The sequence below is a fragment of the Necator americanus genome, chromosome V, assembly GCF_031761385.1.
Source record: "Necator americanus strain Aroian chromosome V, whole genome shotgun sequence".
NCBI classification, from domain to species: Eukaryota; Metazoa; Nematoda; class Chromadorea; order Rhabditida; family Ancylostomatidae; genus Necator; species Necator americanus.
The window spans coordinates 37522297-37545901 of NC_087375.1; the positions used below are offsets into that span (position 1 = coordinate 37522297).

Sequence of the window (23605 nt, forward strand, 5' to 3'; positions counted from 1 at the left end):
GCACCGTGCTTCGGGTCGTTTTCACCCGACTACACCTCTTGTGTACACCGCAGTTCCAGGAGAGGTTATCCTGCTAAAATTCTGTTTGATAATAACCGAGAACATTCTCTTTGTTCCTCGGACAAAACATTTATTCCATTTTTTGAGCCTCAGTCATATCTACTTAATTAGTTCTTGTTTACCTAACATTCTTCTTCATTCCGCTTTAGTTTGAAGTCCCTGTTGCACTTGTTTATTCAGTACCGCTCGTAAATGTTTGGTTTTTACATGCTACGTTAGTCCTACCAAGGTAGTTCTATCAGAAATCCCTAGATATCTATGTACCCTACCATGAACTGTATCAACTGATTGTAAAAAACATTCTTCCAAAACTTGGACTAAACGAGATAAGATGTCGCAGTTGTTTATAGCGTGCACTACATGTCGTTTGTTCACAATTTTGGAAGAAAAAAAGCATCTTTGATGGTATTACGACCCATTCATTCTGCCAAAGTTCCATTCCCTCCAAAAGCAAACAACAAACGAACTCGTCCCCATCACACTAATCTAGATGGTCATCGATCACTTTATGACGTAGTATGTGGATAGGGTTTATCGGAAAATGGCATGTGGACACTTACAGTTGTTGTTCGTCCATCACTCTTCCTTGTATGCACGCCTATAGTTCCACAGTCAAGCAACGTCATTGATGCAGTGTTTAGTTGTCAATGCCTACGAACAGCTTCGTGGAGATCAATTATGGAGAGCTCATACAACTCAATTTTACAATTTCTCCGCACGACGATCCTACTGTCCTTCCTATTGAGCATTTCGTTCCGTACTTTTTCTGTCGCTGATGATATCCGAGAGGTCAGCTGAGAACCTAAGATATTTTCAAAGAAAAAGTTATTTTCAAGAATATTCTTTAAATTTATTTCATGGTAAAGAGGCTAGTGAAACTTATGAATAGGGACAGGAGATCCTTTAACATGTTCTCCTGCAAAATCTAAGAACATAGAGATCTTCCAATAAATACTACATCCACTTGTAATCAATCAATGGCATAACTATATGCAGTTGAACTTGTCCATTCCGCACAACACATACATAACAGCAACGTACTGTCATAAGACACATAAAATCAGCCACCCCATATATGTAAGAGAAAAGTGAACTGGAAGCCAAAAAGCATTATTCACTATCTAAGGAATATTTCAAAATTTGATCACCGAACTATGAGTGTGAAAACTTCACTTGAGGAGAACTGCTGAACAACAAACATGCTCAATCTTAGAATTTAAAAAAATCTTTGGGGGAAAAACCGTCAAGAATTTGAGAACTAGCAATGCAATGGTTAGTGAGAATGGTAGAATCCATTTTCGTAAGATTGGGAAGCCCCATCTTCGGAGAACCGGCCATATTTCGGACCCACGTCATTCTGAAAAGAGATCAATATAATGCTCGGAACATCTTGCAACGGGATATGTTCCACTGAGAACAGCCAGAATCCTTACTCTTCTACATAAATTCACCTACTCTCATATACCAGTTGGCATGAATCCGAATCTACAAATGAATTGCAATCTAAAAGTTTACATGTAATCTGAATCCAGGAGGATGGAATTCTAGATGTCATTCACAACTCGTGAAACCCTCAAAAAGCGTGTTAGAAAGGACATTTTATGCGGCGATTTTAGTGCTGAAGATTGAAACTATTTATTTACAATCAATAGAATGGGAACAATAAAGTTCCGCAAAAACTTGCGTTTCCTTTGCAGTTCGCAAGAACAATTTCGTACCGTTTTGTGAATGAAAAGCCTTAAACCCTACCGCAAGAACCGCTAAGAAAGTAATTAAGAATTTGCCTCGTATCCCTCGAAGTGTGGAATATATACACCTCTGCCATATAGTAATTATTCACATCGCTTGAACAGCACCACCTACCTCGTCAACCATTCTGGACTCCTCCTCTGTTTTCAAGAAGAACCGTGTTAAATCGAAATGTGGGATTTCGTAAAGTGTAGCCAAGAACAACATCATACAACACAGACCCACTAACAGATACACTAAAAACAAATATGTTGAATACGGAAAAAAGTGGCTTAGCAATAAAGTAGAAGAAAATAAGATTCAGTTCACCTGTTGCTATTACTTTGTACACGTTTCTGTACTCTTGATCGGGGCTATCACCCGGCTCATAGTCGCCTGAAGATATAGTAAAATTTCTCATAAGGTCTTTTTCAATGCATTCATTTTTGGTCAACGACGCAACGAATGAAGACCTCGCAATTTTTTGGATCGGGTTTAAAATGGTCAGATTCAAAAATGGCAGATATCACCAAAGAAGAAAAATCAAGAAAACACCTAGAGAAGTCTCGGAAAATCACTTTTCACTTTCATTTTCGCAGTTGAATGCCATTCGATGATGGTCACTTCACTTGACCACTTTTAAACACTGGATTCGAAAAGGGTAAGATGTAAAAAAGAAAGGAGGAAATATACGCACTAAATTGTGCCAATTTGGTCCATCATTCTTTTCACATAAAAAAAGTACTAGGAAAAGAAATTCTTCTACGCAAAGTATTGCAGAAGTAATTGCTAGAGCTAAGTAATTCTTAAAATGAAAGATTCATTAGCAGAAGTCGCTGCGACATGGAAATGTCGCGGGGGATGAAGTATTAGGTAAGGTAAAAAGCTCTGAGCGTTTTTTTCGCTTTATTTCGACGATGAAATTTTAAAAAAATTAGGACTAACCGATTTAGATCAAATAAGCGCCGTTTTGTTCGACAACTTTTCTCCATTTTGATGCCGATCTAATAATTTCACAATTGAAGAAGTCCTCGTCCTTATTGACAAAAAAACTCGACCACTCATTTTCACAAGCCTCTCTTGAGCCCAGTTTTGTACCATTAAGAAAATTTTGCAAATGGTAGGAAAGATGCCCGGTCTGGGCTATACGGTAGGTGCGGTATAACCACCCATCCAAGGTCTCGGAGCCTCTGACAGAGTACGTTAAAAGATGGCTTGGTTTATCTTGATGGAACACAACATTTTTCCTATTGGCCAATTCTGGCAGCTTCTGGTCGATCGCCTACTTCAATCTGATCAGTTGTTTACAGTAGAAGTTCGAATTGAATGTTTGGCCCAGTGGAGGAGCTCATGGTAGACGATTTCCTTCCAATTCCAACAAACACAGCAAAACCTTCTTGGCCGTTAATCCGGGGCTGGCGATCGTTTGTGGCGTGCCACCGCGATTGAACCACGATCTTCTTCGGTTCTTGTAAGCGTAATATCACCTTGAGATCCCCGTATAGTATGACCCGATGTGATTTTACATCTCTATGGCTCCTGAACACATCAAGCGAAAACGCTCAGAACATTTTACTTCACCAAATACTATCAGGTACTCAGGGCGCTACAGATTTATTTATAGCACAAGTGATATCTCAGACGAACACGAACTAATTTGAAAACAAAAACTTGCCTAATCCAATTGTTGTCAGCGACACGAAACAGTAATAGAAAGCATCCAAGAAAGTCCAGTCGGGTTCAATGTTGGTGAAGACCCAAGCAGGGATGAGAAATACGAAGACAAGAAGAAGCAAACATACTGTTGCAAGATGGAACATCTGAAAACGAACGAAAAATGCATAGATATGAAGTGTAGTTAGCTGCATGGACCATTATATATAAATATAAACATATATATATATATAAATATATAAACAATACCTGAATCTGTCCAGCGTGAAAAATGTGCGCCAAGTGTTTGTTCAGGAATCCACGCAACAACTGCGACGGTTTTCTGAGACGTGCTACTATTGCAGACAGTAAGGCTAGGGTTAGCGGTATGCCTTAATAGGGAAACGCTAAGCTTGTCTGATTAGGAGCGAGAACAGGACATCTTAAAAATTATTAACAAGCGAGTAGGCCGCTAGATAAGAGTAATTTGTGGTCGAAATCAGTCAGTTTTTGACTTAAGATCAGGACTCACAAAAGTTGAGAAACATCAATAGGAGGAAATCATTAGATCTCCATTCTCACAGGCTGACAATGAAATCAAATGTATTGTGGTTTGGAAAACGGTTATTAACACTAATCATAAGCGCTACTATACAGAACAATGGGCGGAAAACGAAAAGGTTAAATACACTTCGATGAAGCTCACCAATGATACAATACACAATTGTAAACAATTTTCCATGTTCCGTTCTTGGTGAGACGCGACCATAGCCTAAAAGTACCGAAATAGGAAACAAAGATACATCCCCATCTCCACATCCATGTTTTCTTATTCTAACTTGCATAGTATGGGTTACACCTTAATCGCAGAGAAAAGGCCTCACACTTCCTCGGTGAAGAAAAAAAAAGGACATACCAACAGTACTGATGAGAGTTCCAGCAAAAAAGAACGCTTGGCCGAAGGACCAATTTGGTGAACTCGTCACATTCTTCTCCATCCAAATGCCGTTCAAGGCGGCATCGCGAATATCAGCGAATAGTCGGTCTATCTCGGACTCTGAATGTGAGTTAAGAAAAAGAAATTACAATGACATCTAATATTTAAATAGAGAAAGTTAAAATACAGCTAAGTAAATTTCGATGTAAGTCTGAATTTAGATAGAGACTGTGCAAGTAATTCGCAAAAATAATCCTAGCTTTGCTGTTGAGGAGAGTAAATTTCTCCCACTAAGTACGGATCGGTTGTGTATTACCGAAACATTAACTTTTCGTGGTATTTGTTGTCAGAAATACCTCCTTGTCCAAAAATAGTGATATTTCTTGCCGTATGAACCATGAAGTCATAAACATATTTCTTTTTCTCCGCCTTTCAGCGGAAGAGCCGATACCCTCACTCAAATCTAAAATGACCTATCCAACACGAATATTAATGCCGATACTTTTCAAATATAAATAAAAATTTGTCAGAAGAGCTAATATTGCATAAGTTCCAAACCACGTAGATAAGAAAGAGGATAGTCCAATCCACAAAGGAAATCATAAGGTTTTGATGTTCGTTCCAAGGAAAACTGACCACAAAGTCTGGACAAACACAAAACAACTGCTCCTGCAACCTCCAAACGGCACCGCACAGTAAGCGCAGTATTCCGATGGGGGAACAAAGAGTCTCTTGCAATTCTGTTAAGAAAGCAGGCAATTCTCTCCACGGCTCGCGTCAGAAATCTTGGTTTATGATCCAAGATCTTACGGCTGGTTAGGCATAGACCGATTTACAATCGTGCTACAGTAGTGTCAAAATGTAAGGTAAACAAAGACCAATTAAATATAGTAGAGCCAAAACCTGAAGCACGGTGTAGTTGCGTGAGAAGTACGGTGCGGTGAGATTGGAATCGAGGTGGGACTAACAACTATGACATGATGAAAAAATCACTGTTTTGACTCAAAACATGTACAATATTTACGTCTCTGGAGATTGAAGAATACAAACTTACGATTAACTCCAGTAGCGTTCTTGAAACGATGTATTGCAAAAGAGAAATTCGATCTAGCTTCAACTTCATGACCATATTCTAGAGCTTGGAAGACAAATGCGCCTGCGACTAGATAGCTGACGAGGAGAATCGCAACGGTGATTATAGTACGACCACGTACCGCTGAGGTCATTTGTCAACGCAAACAGGAGGAAGGGAACAGCTAAACAGGCATACTTTTTATAATAGTTTTGGAAAATGGTGTAGAGTCAAAGACAGCTAGAGGAGAAAGATATTAGAAATGTTCTTGTTAATTTGTCAATTGTTGGAATGATGTCTATAAAAATATGAGCTCTAAAAGATGATACTAAGATCTACGTGATACGCACTACGTCCCCGATGCATTTTCATCTAAACAGAATCCACTTCCCTCAAACTTTTTTATATATGTATAGATATATATATATATATATATATATATATATATATATATATATGTATAGTTCGGTTTCATTCATAGCGCATAAATGGCTACATGGGAATCGTCGCGGCTATCAGTCACACTACACGCAAGTGTACAATTCTAACACGATCAATGATTAGCTTCCGGACGTATTTAACGAAGGACCCGCTGCACAGGGGGTTGCTATCTACTGCTTGAGTCACAGTGAAAGCAGCGCGGATACGAGTAAAGAGTTGTGCACCATTCTTGTTGCCCTGTAATTTTGGAAAGAAACTGCTTCAACTGTCTGTAAAATTTCGTCTCATCGAAAATTTGAAGGGGGTGGATTCGCGTTGTTGGTCCGGAACACCACGATGCGCACCGCTAATTACGTCCTTATTTGAAGACTTAGTTGGATAAACATTTCAGATCTTCTTCGGCGTTATTCTTTTTTCTTCTCCCTCTCTCTCACTAAAAAAAGCCCCGATACCTGCAAGTCATGAGGAGGACTCCAGTCAACCTAGCGCAAAAGACAGTGAGACTGGTGACTGTCACATAGCGGGACCAATCTCCTTTTTAATCCTCGGCTAAGTTCTAACCATTTGTTGTTTGCGCTTTGCTTATCTAAGCGTTGAGCAATCTTCTTGACAAAGGGCATCGGATCCTACACTGGATCTGTTGGAGATCACTTCCCACTTACTTCCTCATGTCAGAAATGTTCCAAAAACTGAGAATAATGTTAAACGAGAGGCATAGAAAAGAGGCAGAGAGAGGGACTGCGATGTGGGCAGTGGAGAGAATCAACATTTCCAGGGGTGACCGAGCAAGATACGTCCATGGACAAATAAGCAACAAGCTTATCAGCTCTAGGAAGTGGTAGTCAAGGAAGCGGAGTTGTCTGTGTCGAAGAGGTCTGACAAACAGTTGCCGTTAGTTAAAGTCTGAATAGAAAACAAGTATAAAGAGGTGAGACGTAAGAAAGAGGATGGCCGATATCGATAATTGACCTGGTCTACGTGGACACTATAAGAATTGCTTTTGTTTCTGCTGAATACAACGCAGAACGAGAAATGAGGTAATCAACTGCCTTTTAATCAGGAGGTCCTAAACGAATTTATAATGGAAAAAATGACCAAAATTGTGACGAAAACAGCTTCCCAGAAGTTTCATGACTGCTCAGCGATCAACGCGACGAGATCATGAAATTTTGCATTTCGCTCTGTTTGTCTTTCCACGAAAAGAAAAGAAAATGATTTGTAGCCTGATCCATCATTCTCAAAATAACTTGCTCTTTCGTGATTAAAATATTAAATAATAACAATAATAACAATATAATGAATAAACAAACATGACCCTCCCTCTACTCGATTCCTCAAAGGATATTCCTCGTGGTAATGTTCAAGGAAATGTCATGGGTCAATTCAAGCAAGAGTGAATAATAATACCAGTCAGTTGCCATGTTTACAGAAACTCATTACAGCAAGGAAAACGCTTGAATTTCTGACTGCAGCGAGTTATGGTTCTATACTTAACGAGAAGAAACCCCTTAAGTCGTATTAATGCACACTCATTGGAAGACATATTCTTACTGATACTGACACAAGTATCATTTGTAGCCCTTCTTGGGGATGTTTCACGTGAAGCTGCATATGAAGAAATTCAAGTATTTGAACAGAAAATCAAGAGGAAATTTGTGATCGATTGGTGATTTAAGTTAGAAGAATAACACTTAGCTAGCTTTCTACGTCTTTGATGAAGAAGTAGCTCGAATGTCGAAATTCTTCCTACCTTCAATACCAGCCGAGATCAGTCTATCTTTCCATTGCTCCCTATATTCCCAATGTGTTTCGCGCTCGATTCGCTCCAGTGGATACTCAAGCCTAGAAATATTGTGATCCATCTTAACGCCAGCAGTATCTGGTATTCTTGACAAAAAAAAGTATATAGAATAAACGAGTGCAAATAGAACTGAGAAACTAGTGCTACAAGTGCTGCAATCTGTTTTGTATGATGTAGCGCTGTTTTGGGTTCCAACACAAAAGCATGCCTGTCGCCCTTTACACATCAACAATAGGCCGTTATAGTGTTGATAAGCAGTCTCAATCTGTTTAGTCCCAAGAATTCTCGTCCTCATTCTCGTGACTCTCTTTTTTGGGTCACGAGGCTATCCATAAACTTCGTGGGTGACGTCATAATATATGGACGCATCGGTTCACACCTAAAGCACCATTTCCGAGGGACCTAACAGCCGCAGCGCCTCCGCTCACGCAACTCACACATGTCCTCCCGTTGATGCATAGTCACCTCACCTGACTCTTAAAGGCACCACCCAACGAATCTGGGGTGGTACGGATTTCAGCCGGGTAATGCCTATACGGGGTCGTAGATTGTGGGGAGGAAGTCGATTCCGTTCATCTCTTCCTGTGTCAGTGTAAACGGACGAGCGCGGAGCGCTGTTTCTTATCTTCTGTTGTTCTGTTCTTCTGCTCCAATGCGCAACCATTGCACCCGCCCCGCCTGCGATTCGTCCAATGGGTTTTCGACGAGTCGCAGGCGTGGCGGGGCGCAATGGTTGCGCACTGCAACAGAATCCGTCGTAAGAAATAGCATTCCGGGGTCGTCCGTCTACACTGATACAGGGAGAGATGAACGGAATCACCCCCATCCCACAACCTACGACCCGTATAGGCATTACACGGTTGAAACCCGTACCACCACAGATTCGTGGGGTGATGCCTTTAAACAAAGCCGAATTCGTGCTGCGGTATGGATGTCACGAGTGGTGGGTGATTAAATTCTTGAATGATTAAATTCACCTTACAAAAACAATAGCTCCGATCAGTAGATAAACCAGCATCACAAGTCCTCCAATGTATAAACGAGCGTTGCTATCACGCATTTTGCCTTCCATGTCGACAATAACCTAAAGTCCAGAGAAAACCGTTCGGCTAAGCATCTACAAGCCAAAATCGAATTATTTATCAATGTTTTAAAACCCCCTACTTTATTGTTTATGGAGAAGATCTCAAGCCCCATTGTTGGTTTGGAAGAAGCTCTGAAAAAAAGAAGAGTTTGACTTGCGGAGAAGACAAAAGAAAATTTCCTTATACGTAGTCACGTATTTCATTATACGTAGTCACGCGTAACTGCGTAGTTATTGGTCAAGCACAGGCGGTTTTAACGTTTTCCATCCTCTTATACTACAGAGAAAAATTATGATCATCTTATACACACACAGTAAACAATAGAAAAGGAAATGAAATTTTTCATCGGAAAAAGAATGGTTGATTTTCTCTTTGTCTGTTCGAAGTAGCATCTGTGACAATTTCTAAGAGAGGAACAAACGATCAGAAAATAATGAAATATGAAGAACTCACAAGAGAAGAAATTGAAGTAGTTATGAGAGAAAATGAGAAAACAATATCAATATTATTTTAAATAACATATCAATATCATATGCACATTTTGCAAAGGATCCTCCGAAAATAAGGTTATTGGTGTGGTGCTGGTTGCAGTAGGTTAGAGGAATAGTTTTCAATATTTTAGCATATTTGCAACCAACAGTTTTCGAATCGAGATGCGAGACGCAAAATGGAGGAAATCTCTCTCAAATGTCTCCGAAGCGCTGCAATATTGAAATATGTGAGTGCTGAAGTCATTCAATGGACGCAGTACCATTATTTTTCCGGGGAAAAAGAGTAATTCTAGTTACGCTTTAGGTTCATGACTGCATTCTCTTATTGGATTTCTAATTCGGATTCATACTTCTTTGTCTTCGTACTACGCCCCTCGGAAAAGTTCTAAAACGAATTGCTTCTATCGCAATATTTACTCCGTCCCACCCTCTCCAAGTTTTACTAACAAGAAGAAAATGACGAGATAATACTTTGTTCGTTCACTTCCGGCGGAGAAGCCCTGCAGGCGTAGCTCTGACGCAAATCATATTGTGTTGTTGAGTAGCAATAAGTAATTTCAAAACAATATTATGCTTTATATGTTCCTTTTTTGCCCCTCAAATGAATCTTTCAAGTAGATCAAAACAAATGGATAATTTTTTTGCATTCAATTTTTGGAAAATTGAAAAAATAATTTTTTGGAAAATTTGCACACGTAGCTTTCAATTTTCTTTGACTGAGGAATTCCTCTGGTTTGATAATGGGACTTTTCTTCTCAGTCAATTTTCCTTCTTCCCTTCATCTTCTTGATTTTTACTCGATGGTAGGATATGACAGAATTTTTGATCAAGTGTTTTCCAAAAAAAAAAAAGATATTCGTAGATCTGCTGTTCTTTTAAGATTCTTTCTGGAAGATGAAGTCTGAAGTCAGCCTGAATTTGTTTTCGATCGAGTTCCTATCACGGAATCATGACATAATGAAACCATTACTCCAGAACCATTCAATCCCCTTCGCATATGAATGGCACGGTACGATATCACTTTCGCCGGGATATTTTGATAGCGATGGAGGGAGGAACTGTTCCCGAGTATGCGAGAAAAAAAAATTACTGACATTATTCTAGCAGGTAAGACATAATTTATGACTGATTTTTTTTTTGCGGTAAGCCATTGTTAGATTACGGAACGGCGTAGAATCAGTGTAATACGGAAACTTCCCATTATTCTTCCACACTGACAGCTAAAATTGGGCGTTTGAGGAATTATCTGATGGAAAGGAGATTAAAGAAGGAGAAAGAGAACAGGTTGCTAAGGAAATGGTTACCAGATTTGAAGATTCATTGCTGATTGCGCTGTGTGAAGTCCACATAATAATAGGCAGCTCTTTTTTTGTGCCAAAGTAAGAAAATTCAAAGATGGATGTCAGTAGAATCGCTAATTCATCGACAGAAGACGAAAAAGACGCGAATTTTTGTTTTTTCGTCTTTTTTCATGACACAGCCCAACTTTCATCTCTATAAAATAAAATATATACATCATTAGATTCGTGCTCTCAAGCTCTATCTACATATTGGATATTTTTTTAAAATTTGCATCATCCAATCGATCTTTTCCTCCTGTAAAAACATATCCACTTGATATTTGAAGGAATTTGTGATATAACGCGGAAAAATGAGCTATTTGTAAGACTACATGAAAAATTCTCATCTTCACAGGTTTAAAAATTACAACATTGAAGACATATTATAAAAAATTGAAACAATTTGTTGTACGAGAACCGCTCCTTAAAGTGATGTGCCGATCGAAAACGTACCTCGTTTGTTAATCATTTGTGAATTTTCAAAAATCACAACAAGTAATACAAAACACCGAAGTTGTAACTTTAGCTGCAAGAAAAGCCAGAAAATTCTGTTGAGCTAGAAAGCGAAGAGACAAGGCTATCCCAAAGAAATAGTTTTTTTTTTTTGCTGATTCTCTAAGAAAAAAAATCCTCAAACTACTAATGTAGCTCATTTACGGGGTTGAAACATATTACTTTAGTCAAACTTTCAAAGTCTTCACAGCTATGGAATTATATAATAGCTGCTGGATATGCCAAAATGTCCGAAATGGCATGTACATAACGAATATGTAATTATTATTTTACTTTTCAAACTATATATTTACGTTCAAAACCATATATCCTTGGGACTCAATTATGTAGCCTGGAGTCATTCTTGCTAATGGGTGACCACCGGTAATTTTTTCAAAAAAGTGTTTTAGCGATAGGTTTTAAGAGTTCTAATCATATGCAATTAATAGAGCTAGCACACACGACTCTAAAGATATACAGATTTTATAATAGAGATCAAATTCAGAAAAAAGACGAAATAGTACAAATCCGCGTCTTTTTCGTTTTCCTTCGGAGAATTAGCGATTCTACAACATGTTTCGAAAGAAGAAAGATCTCTTGCAGAAAGTTTCAGTAACTGTTTGTCATAAATTGATACAAAAATTAAATTGATGCCATAAATTAAATTGATATCTTCTTTTTCAGATTTTCTTCGTCCATATATAGTATGGTATACGTTAACAACGTTACGTTACGTTGTTACGTTGTTTAGCAGAGTTCTGAAATGTTGATCTCGTTATAACAATTGTTCGCCAATATATAAAGGATTTACGTATATTATACCACTTACATAAATCATATATAGGTCCCAATGCGGAGACCCTTAGATTTCCAGTCTAGTTGAAAGACTCCAAAAAAAATCGGCAAATGAAGCGGAATATTATGGAGGGCGTCATGATAGCCAAAATCGAAACAACATTCTCAATTCCATGCAGAGTTTGCATGTTAAGTGAGGTAGCAATTTTCAGTACATTTCGCAGAGTGGAGGAGATATTAAGATCCTTTTGTAGCCTTCGACAAAGGACTGGAATACAGCGCCGATGTTTTTGTACTGAAGCCATGGACACGCTTTTTTTTAGTGAATTGCATATGATTTTCTCTTGTGTTAGCGCATTTCTGATTAATTTGCACACGTTCAAAAATGAGAGGACGAAGTTTTCCAAGGAAAAAATTAAGAAATCAAGATGGTTTGGCCATCTGTGACTAATCACGTGAAAACGTACATATGTAAGGTTTGACACACGAAGCCAGTGACATATGAAAGCAGTTTAAAGATCCCGCCAAAAATATTTCCAATGATATTTTCAATAGATAGGTATGTGGCCGTCAAGTAAGAACACTATTTAATTTTTTTAATAGCTTGAGAGGAAGAAATTCTCATTGATTTCCTTTAACAGGTATTGAAAAACTTGTAGTTACAATTTACAGACTCTGATCATTTCGCTGGTTGAGCAGAAAAGAGGGAATGAAACGAAGAAAGGCTGTTGCAAATTTTCGGTGTCTTGTCGGTCAAATAGAAGTGGAGCGTGAAGCTAGAGAATACGTCTCTATAAAGGAAGCAGATAAAAGGAGAAAATCGAGAATACCTATGGAATAGAATATATCGCATAGGATTGTTTCCATGCAAACTCTCACGAAAAATCTTCGCCAGATATCCAGCAGATTTTTCGAATGAGTGTCCTCTTGAGGGGATTGCGCCGTTAACGACCGTGTGGTGGTGACAGGCCCTCAAGCACTTGACAAGCCCATCTATAGAGAAATCCACGTATTTTCGTAGTTACACGGAGCAAACATTAAAGAAAGCTTTTATAGTAGAGAAATATTTATCTATTCGTTCTTGGCTAAAATAGAAAATAAAAGCGTGAAATTGGTCCAACATTCATGCTTGCAAATCCGAATAGTTTTGCGATATGCTAGCTCGACTAATAATCGATGTGTTTTGTTTCGTTATCCGAATGATTAAAAAAGGGAAATGGAAAGCATGCAGCGAAAAATGTCAGAGTAAAAGAAGAGCAAGAAGGACAGATGGCGTACGGAGAATGAAATTCGAAGAAAATTTAAATACCCGAGAATACAGAAAAATTCTCGAAAGGGAAAGGTGAAAAGCGCTTCCCTCTAAGGCACTCACTGTCAACTTCCAAGCACACCTATTTGAACCTATTTGATAAATCGCAGCTATTCGATCACAGCGTAAACTGAAAAGAACCGTAACATATTTCAAAGTCTTCAATTTCAGTTAAACTTGTAACCAGGCGCGAGATTTACGCTGCATCAAAGCATTTTGCAGCACAGGCCAAGGAAAGTGGCTTCCGTCGAAAACGCCAATCTAAATTATTAATATATAAAGTATAGGAATAAGCAACTAGCGTTTTTTTTTCTCTTCATTGGGAAAAATACATATAAAATAGAAAGTACTTCGAAGGTGTTATAAACCATTCGAAAGCAAATCCTTCACTCTACAATATTTTTTTAAATAATAATATCTAATAACACTGACTTTGTAATCTTATTAATTCCTGGTTTTTCAGATAATAATAACGCGAGTCAAGTAGGTAAAATGGAGAATTTTCTACGAAATTTGTTTTTTTTTTGCGTCTAAACTGGTCACTGAAGTTGAGATTTTGCTTCGTATAGAGAAGGAACAAGGTCTGAAAATAACGCTCACCGTTTCCCTTCAAGCTTGAAGATTTGGAATTTTCACCTTGAAAACGGATCACACACCGGTCAACCCAATTGATGTCAGTTGCGGGAGAAATCGTTTCTCCAGTTTTTTTTTGAAAACAAAAAATTGCTGCGAATTAATCAACGGCATATTCTCTATTGCAGTTTCTTCTCATAGCTTCGAACAACTCCTTCCCACCGTTCTATAGCTCTTCTATGCGTCTCTGTGAATTTTTGAAAGGTTCTTTTAGTTTTTTTAAAAATATTTTCCAAGCCTTTCAAATTTCAAAAACAGCCTCAGCAGACTTATCGCCTTGACTAGGTAAAAAAAAACTTTAGGGGGTCGAAAATGCCCCGTTTGGTCGACCAGACACTCCGTGCTGATGATCTGAAGGATGGATAGTCAATTAGAAAAATCGGAGTAGGAGTATTTTGTGGAATTATAATTTTTCTATCCAATGATACAAAACCCTTTGTAATTGCTCTCTAGTTCTAGCTTTTTTACTTTGAGTAAAAAAGAAGTTGCTGACAAAAGAGAGCCCACTGTTTGTTCCTCAATCCAGTACGTGGGACATGAGTTCCAAAATGAGTTTTTTTTCAATAAGTGACCATTTCAGCTGTTTGAACTAATCAAACTGGAAAGTCAAAAAAATGCTGAAGCTTCGTTCTGGTTTACAACATTTGAAGCTTTCAAATTGTTAACTGCTGCATTTGACAGGGAAAGTGAAACCTATGAAAGAGGGTTTCGAGTGCTTTCTCCTGACGAAGTAAAGAGGTTCCTAGATTCCCACAGATTTCTATTCTGAGAAGTCACTGCCAAATACCTAAGAGACATTTCTAACAGGAAAAGTGACAGGTAACAGAAACAGGTAACAGAAACAAACTGTGAACGTAAGATTTGCAAAAAAAAAACAAGAATGGGTGATGCGGGTCATGAACAACTTGAAATCACAAAAATTCATCTAAATCGAATAAAAATCACCTTTTGTTTAAAGATTCAATGTTATCCACCAGTGACATTTTGTCCTGTTTCTTTTTATTCTTTGAGCCTGGATATTGTTCCAGGGGTTTCACAGATAATTGGTTGGTGTAAAGAATAAAAAGGATAAAGTGCTTGACGTTCATCGATCCGCTTGGGATGCGCCGAATGACGACTTTAATTCAGAATTGTTTGAGATTTATGAACGTCGCGTAGTCGCAGAAGAACCTCTCACCTATCATTTTTGCTTCTATTATTATTATTATTATTATTATTATTATTATTATTATTATTATTATTATTATTATTATTATTATTATTATTATTATTATTATTATTATTATTATTATTATTATTATTATTATTATTATTATTATTATTATTATTATTATTATTATTATTATTATTATCATAAAAGAAAAGAACACGTAAAACATCACACGTAGAAAAAGATATTCATTACTCTTTTTGCCCAGTTCCGACTAAAGAATCTTCCTTGGAAAAAATATCAGAAAAATATTACGGGCTGGGTTGAAAAGAGGGTAGGTCAGAGTTAAGTGTTGGGAGCCCCCTCTCGTAGGAAGATAGCGAGTGAAAGTTTAAAAAAAATTGCTCCTAATGTGTATATTTGTCGTTTTAGAGGTTCCAGATGACCAAAGCAGCTGCTGATTGAAATAACTGATGCCTGTCGCCATCGTTTCCGTCATAGCCTGCTCGTCGTTGGCGACAGAGTATATTTCATCCTTTTGTAACTAATCCGTAACATAATTAAGTCGACAGATAACATCATGTTGCATAATAACTCGCTTAGACCGTGTGTGTCTATGCGTCACGAAATTCCGAAAAGCACAGAGATAGGCCCTATTGGCTTGAATCGCCCCAGGACAACCAAGGTTTTCATCCCTCCGGTCCCGATAAACTGGTATCATACTTGTCTGGGAGGGGAAAGTGCTGACTTTATACATCGACCGAGCATAGAGAAGATAGATCACACTGCCTTATCGTCTCGTCCTATTGCTACCTCCAACATGAGTTTGATTCTGATAAATAAGGAGAGCAAGGACAGAGACGAAAGAAACAACTCATGAGAAATACTAGAAAAAAGAAAGCAGTAAAACCTCTAGAGAATTACAATTAGATGTAACGGAATAAGAACTCGAAGAATTTTGACAAGATCTCTCCTTGCAAGTAGAATTGTGGGAGAAATGCAAGAGCATCGAAAGTTTAACAATTTGATGAATGTGCAGCTACTGTAGTATGCCGCGTGCCGGAAGAAATGGTCCTGCAGTATTAGCTAAAGTATACGGTGTTCTAGAAAGTAGTCAATTATGCAATTCACGCAACTGCATTCTTTCTGTGAAAAGATTTGCAAGAGAGGAAAAACGCGAGAAATAGATGAGAATATATGTGGTTGCTTCATTCCATCTGAGAAATATTCCACTAGGAGGATGGTGGGAAACTGCGAAAGCATCATCGTTGGGGCGTTTTGGGAGCACAATTTTGTTCATTGGAGATACTTTGCATCCATCTAAGAAAAATGTTGGAGATATCCTAGAGTAGGATCTCAGAACGACGAGAATTTGGAGATTTGCTGCAACACGTTTGTCGTTGTCCTGGAAGTACGTAGGGATTTCCTCCCCTATTAGCACATGAACCAAAATCACTTCCCATTTCTTCTCCGATATTATTAGCCGTATGGGAGACCCGGTTATAGTAGAAGAATTCCTAGCGAACTTCAAAAGGAGAAACACGCTAGCGATGCAATTGATATGTGTGCAGGTAGTAAGAAAACAGCATTCGAAAACCAGAGAGCGAGAAAGCAAATAAAGATTCAAGATATGGCAAAAACAATTGTGCATTGGAGGCTCAAAGGATGACGAAGCTGGCGCATTCTTTTGGAAATTCCTCACGAAAAGAGTACTTCAGAGAGCGTCTGACGAAATGCACAAGAAAACTCGTTCGACATGCGAGTGACGTGCGTTTCTGCACTGCCGAGGATTTCAGGAATAAGTCTGTCCGCCCATGAAAATCCGTTACAAATCACATCTCCTGCGGTGTTTGAGACCTGCAGCGTGCTTGGATGCATAGAAATAAATCCACAAATGGGAAGACGAAAACGAAACGATTCATCCTTTCATTTCGGTTTGAAATCTGCAAAAGAATAAATCACATCGTGCTGACTGCAAGACCTGGCTGATGTCCACAGAAAATAAGCGTGGGTGGAGAAAGGTATATTGGAGGGAATTTAAGGAAACATCAGAAGTGAAAGAGAGGTGCATAAAAATGTGACAGAACAAAGTAACCAACATAGACCGAAACTGAATAGGACTTAAAAATACCTGCAAAAAAGGTGGGACCACTGAAGACAAGATGCCCAGTATCCAAAACAAAATTCTGTCAACAATAATAAAAAATGCTACGTATGAAACTGTGCAGTATAACCTTGCAGAAGGTGATTTGATTATGGCAGAAAAGAGCGAAGAAAACTATTGAAATTATTTAAACACGAACATGTAATTAAATGACATATATTTGTAATTATAAGGGAGGAAATTCAAAATATTAGACATTGAATGAGTTACAAGGAGTCGAAATCTCACATCTAAAGCTTTAGTCAAAATATTTGTTTTAATGCTAATGTTTACTTCCAGATATTGAAAGTTAAGTCTGAAAATTAGAGAAATTTTCACGTGCCATGAAGCCATCTTCTATCACGTGGCACATCAGAAAATTCCATCGGTAAAATTACAGGACAACCTCTAGAAATAAGAGCAGAAAATTAAGAAAAAAAAGTAGTGTTTACTTATTTCGGGAATAACTCATGTTTGCCACACTTCCTAGGTCCAAGTTTAAAAATCGAAATTGCTGTGAATGCAACGAGAGAGTGACGTTAAACTTGAGGTATGCTACTGTAAAGGGGGCCGACGTTAACTGGTCCCTGAAAACAATGCAGCGAGCAACCCTCAATGCCTCTTGGAACTATTACACGAGCTGTAATGTGTTTTCATCTACTTCCGCTTGCGATTAGATCGATTAGGTGTAGGTTACGGCATCATTAACACCTTTAAAAGCGTACGAAATGATACCAATAAATCTGATCACGTTAATAATAACCCCATTGGACAAGATGCCTTACCATACATCTACCGTAACTACCGCTACTAAAGAAATGCTGCATTGCAAGTGTCCTGTTAAGCCCACAAATCCTAGCGTGCTGTTAAAAAAAGACTTCATTGTAGAAAAAAGTAAAGGCAAACTAGATGAAACTGAAAATTAAGGAAAATAAATAATTGGGGAAATATTTTCAAAAATATCGAAAAAGTTTGCACACAACGAGTTTGCACACATTTCAAACGAAATAAAACGATCCCCACAATCCTATTCACGCTATATTCCACTCTATTCGATGCTAAAAAAAAGATTTTTTGGATATTTTGATACAGAGAGGTAGATTAGATGGAATTGAAGCAGAGAATCAGAAGATGAAGTGCGATTTTTATTAATTTCAAAGCTATTTTTGAAATTGTAGTATTAGGAAAGAGGATATGACATATATCCAGGAATTCCTTCTTGCATGATGCAAAAGCAGATTCTCTTCCACTTATAACATAAAACCACCATGAAATAATTTGTGGAATGTTTAATTGGCATTTTTTTACGTATGGGGAGCATCGAGTATCGGGGAGCGAAGCAGTAGAAAGCAGATTTTTGGGTCTTCTGGATCTATTAAGCGAATCGATGACTTTCATTATCTCGTGAGTACGTGGCCATACAGGATGTAATAATGTCCCGTTCGTGGCAGACATCTCAGGTATTATTTAGGAAATATTCTATGAGGAATAATGAGGCGAACTAATGGTGAATTTAGCTAGGCAAAAAAGGGGACTAGTTCAGTCTACACAAGAGCAATATAAATTCCTAAAGAATAAAGATTGTTGCCTCTTTTATCGGAGCGACTGCGATTAGTCTGCTCTTTCTACCAGTTGGATATTTATAGAATGCCTAAAGTACATGTCAACGTTACCAGTGAGCGTGGGAGACGACTCAGTTACATCGGCTGACCGGACGGCTCAAAGGTGAAATTGGATAATCGACGAAGTCTTGTAGTAATTCCTGAGCTTCTCAAGAACCTACAGTAACCTTTATCTTGTGGGAGAAGCTAAGGTGTCTTACGCTACCAGGATTTAATTTGCCGTAAGCACAACGAAACCTATTCCCAGCAGATTGGATCGACTGGCGCAGTCTCAACGAGATTCCGGATGAAATATTTCTTGCGCTATTCACAATTCACCGTAGTTACAATGAGTCAGCTGCAATTATAGTCGGCCGAAACGGTATTAAGCTTGGTGCAATTGCGTAGGCGACTGCATTCGGCGCGTTAGAAGATGCGGCTGGAGTAGACGCGGGACCCTCGCTATCTACACTCACCGCTGCGGTCCGAGTCGCTCGCGTTCGCCAACTCAACCGCGCCGCTTCGAATGCAGCCGCCTCCGCAACTGCACCAAGCTCCAGGTCATCTGAACTAGAGGGGATCTATGATCTATTATCAGGAATGAATGCACCATGCGAGTTCTCTTAGAGTTCCCAATTCTCTTAGGACGTAATCTGTAGCAACTCCAATCCAAGGGTAGTATTTTGTGACCGACCACCTAATTCTGGACGATTCGATGAACATCGCAAGTGGTTCCATGTCGTGATTCTCGGTCTGTCACTATCGCTACGCCGGAATTGCAGCACTCACCAGCCACACTATTTCCTCCAGTAATCATGCACTGTGAAAACGCAGCAAAGCTTGTCTGAAATAATTTTCCTAATTTGTTTGAGTTTACTGGGTTGAATTGTTCGGTTTTCATCCTATTTACGAAAATACGACGAAGAATGAATTCTGTTTTCTGAAAAACCATTTAAAAGACCGTTGAAAAACCGTACAAATTCAAGAATTACTTGAAGTTCTTATAATTTAGAAATTAAAGAAATTACACATTCTTTTAAATTTTAAATTAAATTTGAGCCGATTGTGTGCAGCTGGACTTCACTCATAATGCAAGCGAAAATATATGAGTATAGTTCTGCAGAAAGTTGCGGTTTTCGTTATTGCTTGTTTATTCTGGAGAAGTCCACGATACTACATTTGCAAGACGGCTATGTACCTTTTTTGACCGTGTGATATCATGGAAAACAGCAGCAAGAAGGCGCGTCATTTTGTGCGCGAACGCTCGTGGCTTAAATGAAAATTTTTCAACCATATTCTACATATGGCAAATGTAATGTAAGCAACTACTGATATAAAAACAAAAAAAAAACAAACGGCTAAGATTTACTTTGCAAAGACTTACAACTATTTTAGACACCAGATTCACTGCCTATCTGAGCGAAAAATTTCTAATATTTAGGGAATATGGATCAGTAGATAAACAGTTCGTGAGAAATCAATCTCATCCTAATGTGCTAAGATATTGTTCTTTCGTACTTGATCGTTCTAGGATTGCAAGTCTTTCATGCCTGGCCTAACAGTCCGATCAGAAACATTAGAATCCCAGTGCAGTTGCATAAGCTACTGACAGATTTGGTCTGCAAAAATGAGGTGAACTAGCGAGGTTCTGCTTCGATTGCATCCGCTAGCGTCATCGTGCGCAGCCGCTTACGCAAATGCACCAGACTTCATTTCATTCTCGCCGAACTTTATCAACATTGTCAATCCTACAGTATCTTTAACTACCTGAAAAACACACACCTATAGTCCGTGACAAAATGATTTTCCAGAATTCGTTCGTATGAGGAAAAAGTGAGTAAAATAAATCAAATTCGCTAATTTATAGTCACGGCGTGTTTTTCGCTTGTTTTTTTTCATTAGCTCCGTTATGCTTTCCACATTGCTTTGTTTAAATCTCACAATTGTGCTCATTTCTGGACCGCTTTCGCTTGGTCCTCCGAGATTTTCGTCGACCAGTTTCCAATATCCAATTCTAGCGCTAAGCAGCGTCTCTCAAGTATTATGTTTCGTGCGATGATTACATCTCTTTGTGCGTCTCGGCGCTCTTCGGTGGATTACACGCTCTCGGCGAAGCATTGACGAGATGTATGTAATTGTGGCAATAGACCGGCAGCACTCAAATTTGCAAGCAAAGTAGGAATGCATTGCATTGGTGCTAACGAGAAGAATGTTGCAATTTTCAAACATTCTAACAGCAATAAGGTGGTAAATTCAAAGAAATCGTGGTACTAAAAAACGTATTGAAACGTGCTTCTTTGACCGTCTTTGACCATTTTGTTCTTTGAGTGAATTAAGCTAAGCAACCATTACTCTCTAGGTACTTAAAAGAACCTTGCGGTTGTACGGGATAGGAAAAGAAGGATTAATGTCTCCTATAAAATATTGACTTATATTGAATTTTAAAAAATATAAGTAGAAACAGAGAATCCAGATAGAATGACATAACAATTTACAACATGAGAGCTCAAATTGGCAATTTGACAAAAAAAAAATTGACAATGCGAGAACTGTTTCCTACGATATTTTCGTTCCATGTTTTCTAAGGTCAAATTCTTATGCACAATCAAAAATAATCCCAGTAAATAAATCAAGATTTCGAGGTCGAAGCAGTATGGCGGTTTAATGACAACACTGAGTCAGAGTATAGCAGTTTAGTGTTCGAGCACGTCCTGAATCAGTCAAAAATATGGAAATTGTACTTTAACAAACTTACAAAGTTCTTGCACTCGCAAAGAGCTGTAGTAGCTGCCGTAATATGGTAACAAATGCGCTTCTCCTAATTACAGTTGAAAAGTCATGAAATAGAACGGAAAGGAAAAAAAATTGGTTGAATGCGCTTGAGAATTTTGTTTTCATGCCACCTAAATATTAAGAAGAGTAAAGCATAATTAAAATGAAGTGAGTAAACAATGCAAATAAGGCAGCTGAGAACGGAAAACAAAGCTAATTCAGTGTTTCAGTGTTCTTGAAGATGAGAAGCATCAAAGTATTGTAGCTACGCAGTGAAGTAACCAAAACAAGCATCTTATCAGTATTTGTTGTCTAAGTCCATTGGGATGCGATTATGGACCGAGCATGATAGATTTCAAAAAAAAAAAACCAAAAAAAGAATAAAGCACTAAAATATACAATAGGAAAGTTAACTTACTGGATTTACGTCAAAAGAGACGCATCGTTTTATTAATGAAGTAGTATTAATATATACCAAAACTTTGTATTATTATGATATTTTCTATTAGGATCAATACAAATATCTGTGGTGTTGTCTTACCAATACATGTGGACTCGTCTTAAAAGATGAAAAAGAAGTTTGCTCTTACAAAATCAGAGAAGATGATAGAAACTGTCGAAATAATATGTACAAAAAAGAGCAGGAAAAAACAAACAAAAAATATATATACGACGAGAAATATCGAATAATGTGAAATAATAAACAACAATGAGAAATGGAAGGCGACCCGCCTTATGAAGAAAGAAAGGAGAGCCGCTGTCCTTATATGAAGTAAACAACGGTTACCATGGTGGCTAGGAGAACACCAACGTCTTTTTGGTGCAAAAAAATAAGAATGTTAATTCATTAGCGATTACTCACTACTATTAGTCATGGAATTAATCATGGCTACGTTCAAATTTCAAGCCATTTAATTGAAAGAATGAGTTTTTTTTCCGAAGCAGCAACAACTGATCACATTGGGATAGAAGATCTTTCATTTCATGCAAGTAATTTTGAAAGTTTAGTTTATAGCTGTACTTTAAGCCAGCCACGTTCTCGTGAATGTTCGGAGAAGAAACGCGTCATGCCGGAGTCATCAATAGAAAGCAGTTGCATCAAGATTATGACAATGATATATGGACACCATCCGAAATGAGCAGTTCGGAGAGGTGCAATCCGTCGAATAACAAGCATCCATCTGGACAACCAATGCTTCTTCAAAATCATTTTCGAGTAAAAATTTCGTACGGCTACTAAAATTTTAAGACTATTATAACATTCGTACAAGATAAGTGTAAATTTTAGACGGAAGCATGAGCACTACACTACAACTATGCCAACAATTATGCTAGAGCGAGTATGGTGGACCTGGATAATCTGCGTGGCTAATATGAGGGCCTAAATCAAAGTAAACCTGGCCCCAACCCCGCAATCACATGTATATGAGCGCTCGCGCAGAAGGAGTGTCTCCTCCTTCGCCGGAAATTCAGCACGCATGCACTAGAATACTAAGAAGAAATTTTCGTGACTACCTTTCTGGAAAATTCTCTCCATGACTTTGTTTTTACACGTTTTCGCTCGAACGTTTTACTTACCAGTTTTACTTACTGAGTTTAGTTTAGGTAATTAGTCAAGAAAAAGAGTGCGGTCTGAGAGTAACACGATAGAAAAGAACGTTAAAAATCGAAAAAAAAAAACATTTGAAGCGTCAGTTCTTACATAAACCAACAATTTTGTCTCGTTTAGATTAAATTTTGGTCTTGAAAAAAATTATGCTCTGCGGATTTTGACTGAGCATATAAACTATAACGGCGAAGCGGAAGTTTATCAATATATGTGGTTTGGAAAACAAGAAGGAGTCTTTCATTTTTTTTACTAGTTCGAGTAAATATTAAATAAATTTTAGTAAAAGGGCAGAATATTTGAACTGCATACGTACAGCTATAAAATGAAATCACACATTTTAAAAGGCTCTGAAAATACTACCTAGAAAACCGAATCGGTTCCCTTTTGGTTGATGACAGTAAAGAAAGAAGACGAGAAACTAAGAAATTTGGAACATAATATTAAAAAAAATATGAAACAGCTGTCTTTTATGGTAGAGTTGGGGAAGAAAGAG

At 38.1% G+C, this 23605-nt stretch overlaps 2 protein-coding genes across 4 annotated transcripts; one reads left to right on the forward strand and one right to left on the reverse strand.

Moving 5' to 3' along the window:
• Positions 1-1333: 1333 nt before the first annotated feature.
• RB195_016368 (uncharacterized protein) lies at positions 1334-8889 on the reverse strand (the record flags this gene model as incomplete). Of its 3 annotated transcripts, none has more annotated exons than XM_064207497.1 (11): positions 1334-1417; positions 1924-2045; positions 2119-2184; positions 3464-3608; positions 3712-3833; positions 4148-4213; positions 4358-4498; positions 5433-5534; positions 7642-7733; positions 8670-8776; positions 8857-8889. In XM_064207497.1, 11 exons carry the CDS (start codon positions 8887-8889, stop codon positions 1334-1336), a joined length of 1080 nt encoding a protein of 359 aa, XP_064063377.1. The 3 variants fall into 3 exon arrangements, with proteins under 3 accessions (XP_064063377.1, XP_064063378.1, XP_064063376.1); XM_064207495.1 differs by having other exon boundaries at positions 5433-5594; XM_064207496.1 differs by lacking the exon at positions 5433-5534.
• A 555-nt stretch (positions 8890-9444) lies between these two features.
• RB195_016369 (uncharacterized protein) lies at positions 9445-15194 on the forward strand (the record flags this gene model as incomplete). Its single annotated transcript, XM_064207498.1, has 4 exons — positions 9445-9495; positions 10244-10336; positions 14418-14575; positions 15002-15194. The coding sequence occupies 4 exons, from the start codon at positions 9445-9447 to the stop codon at positions 15192-15194; spliced, it is 495 nt and encodes a 164-aa protein (XP_064063379.1).
• Between the last annotated feature and the right edge of the window lie 8411 nt (positions 15195-23605).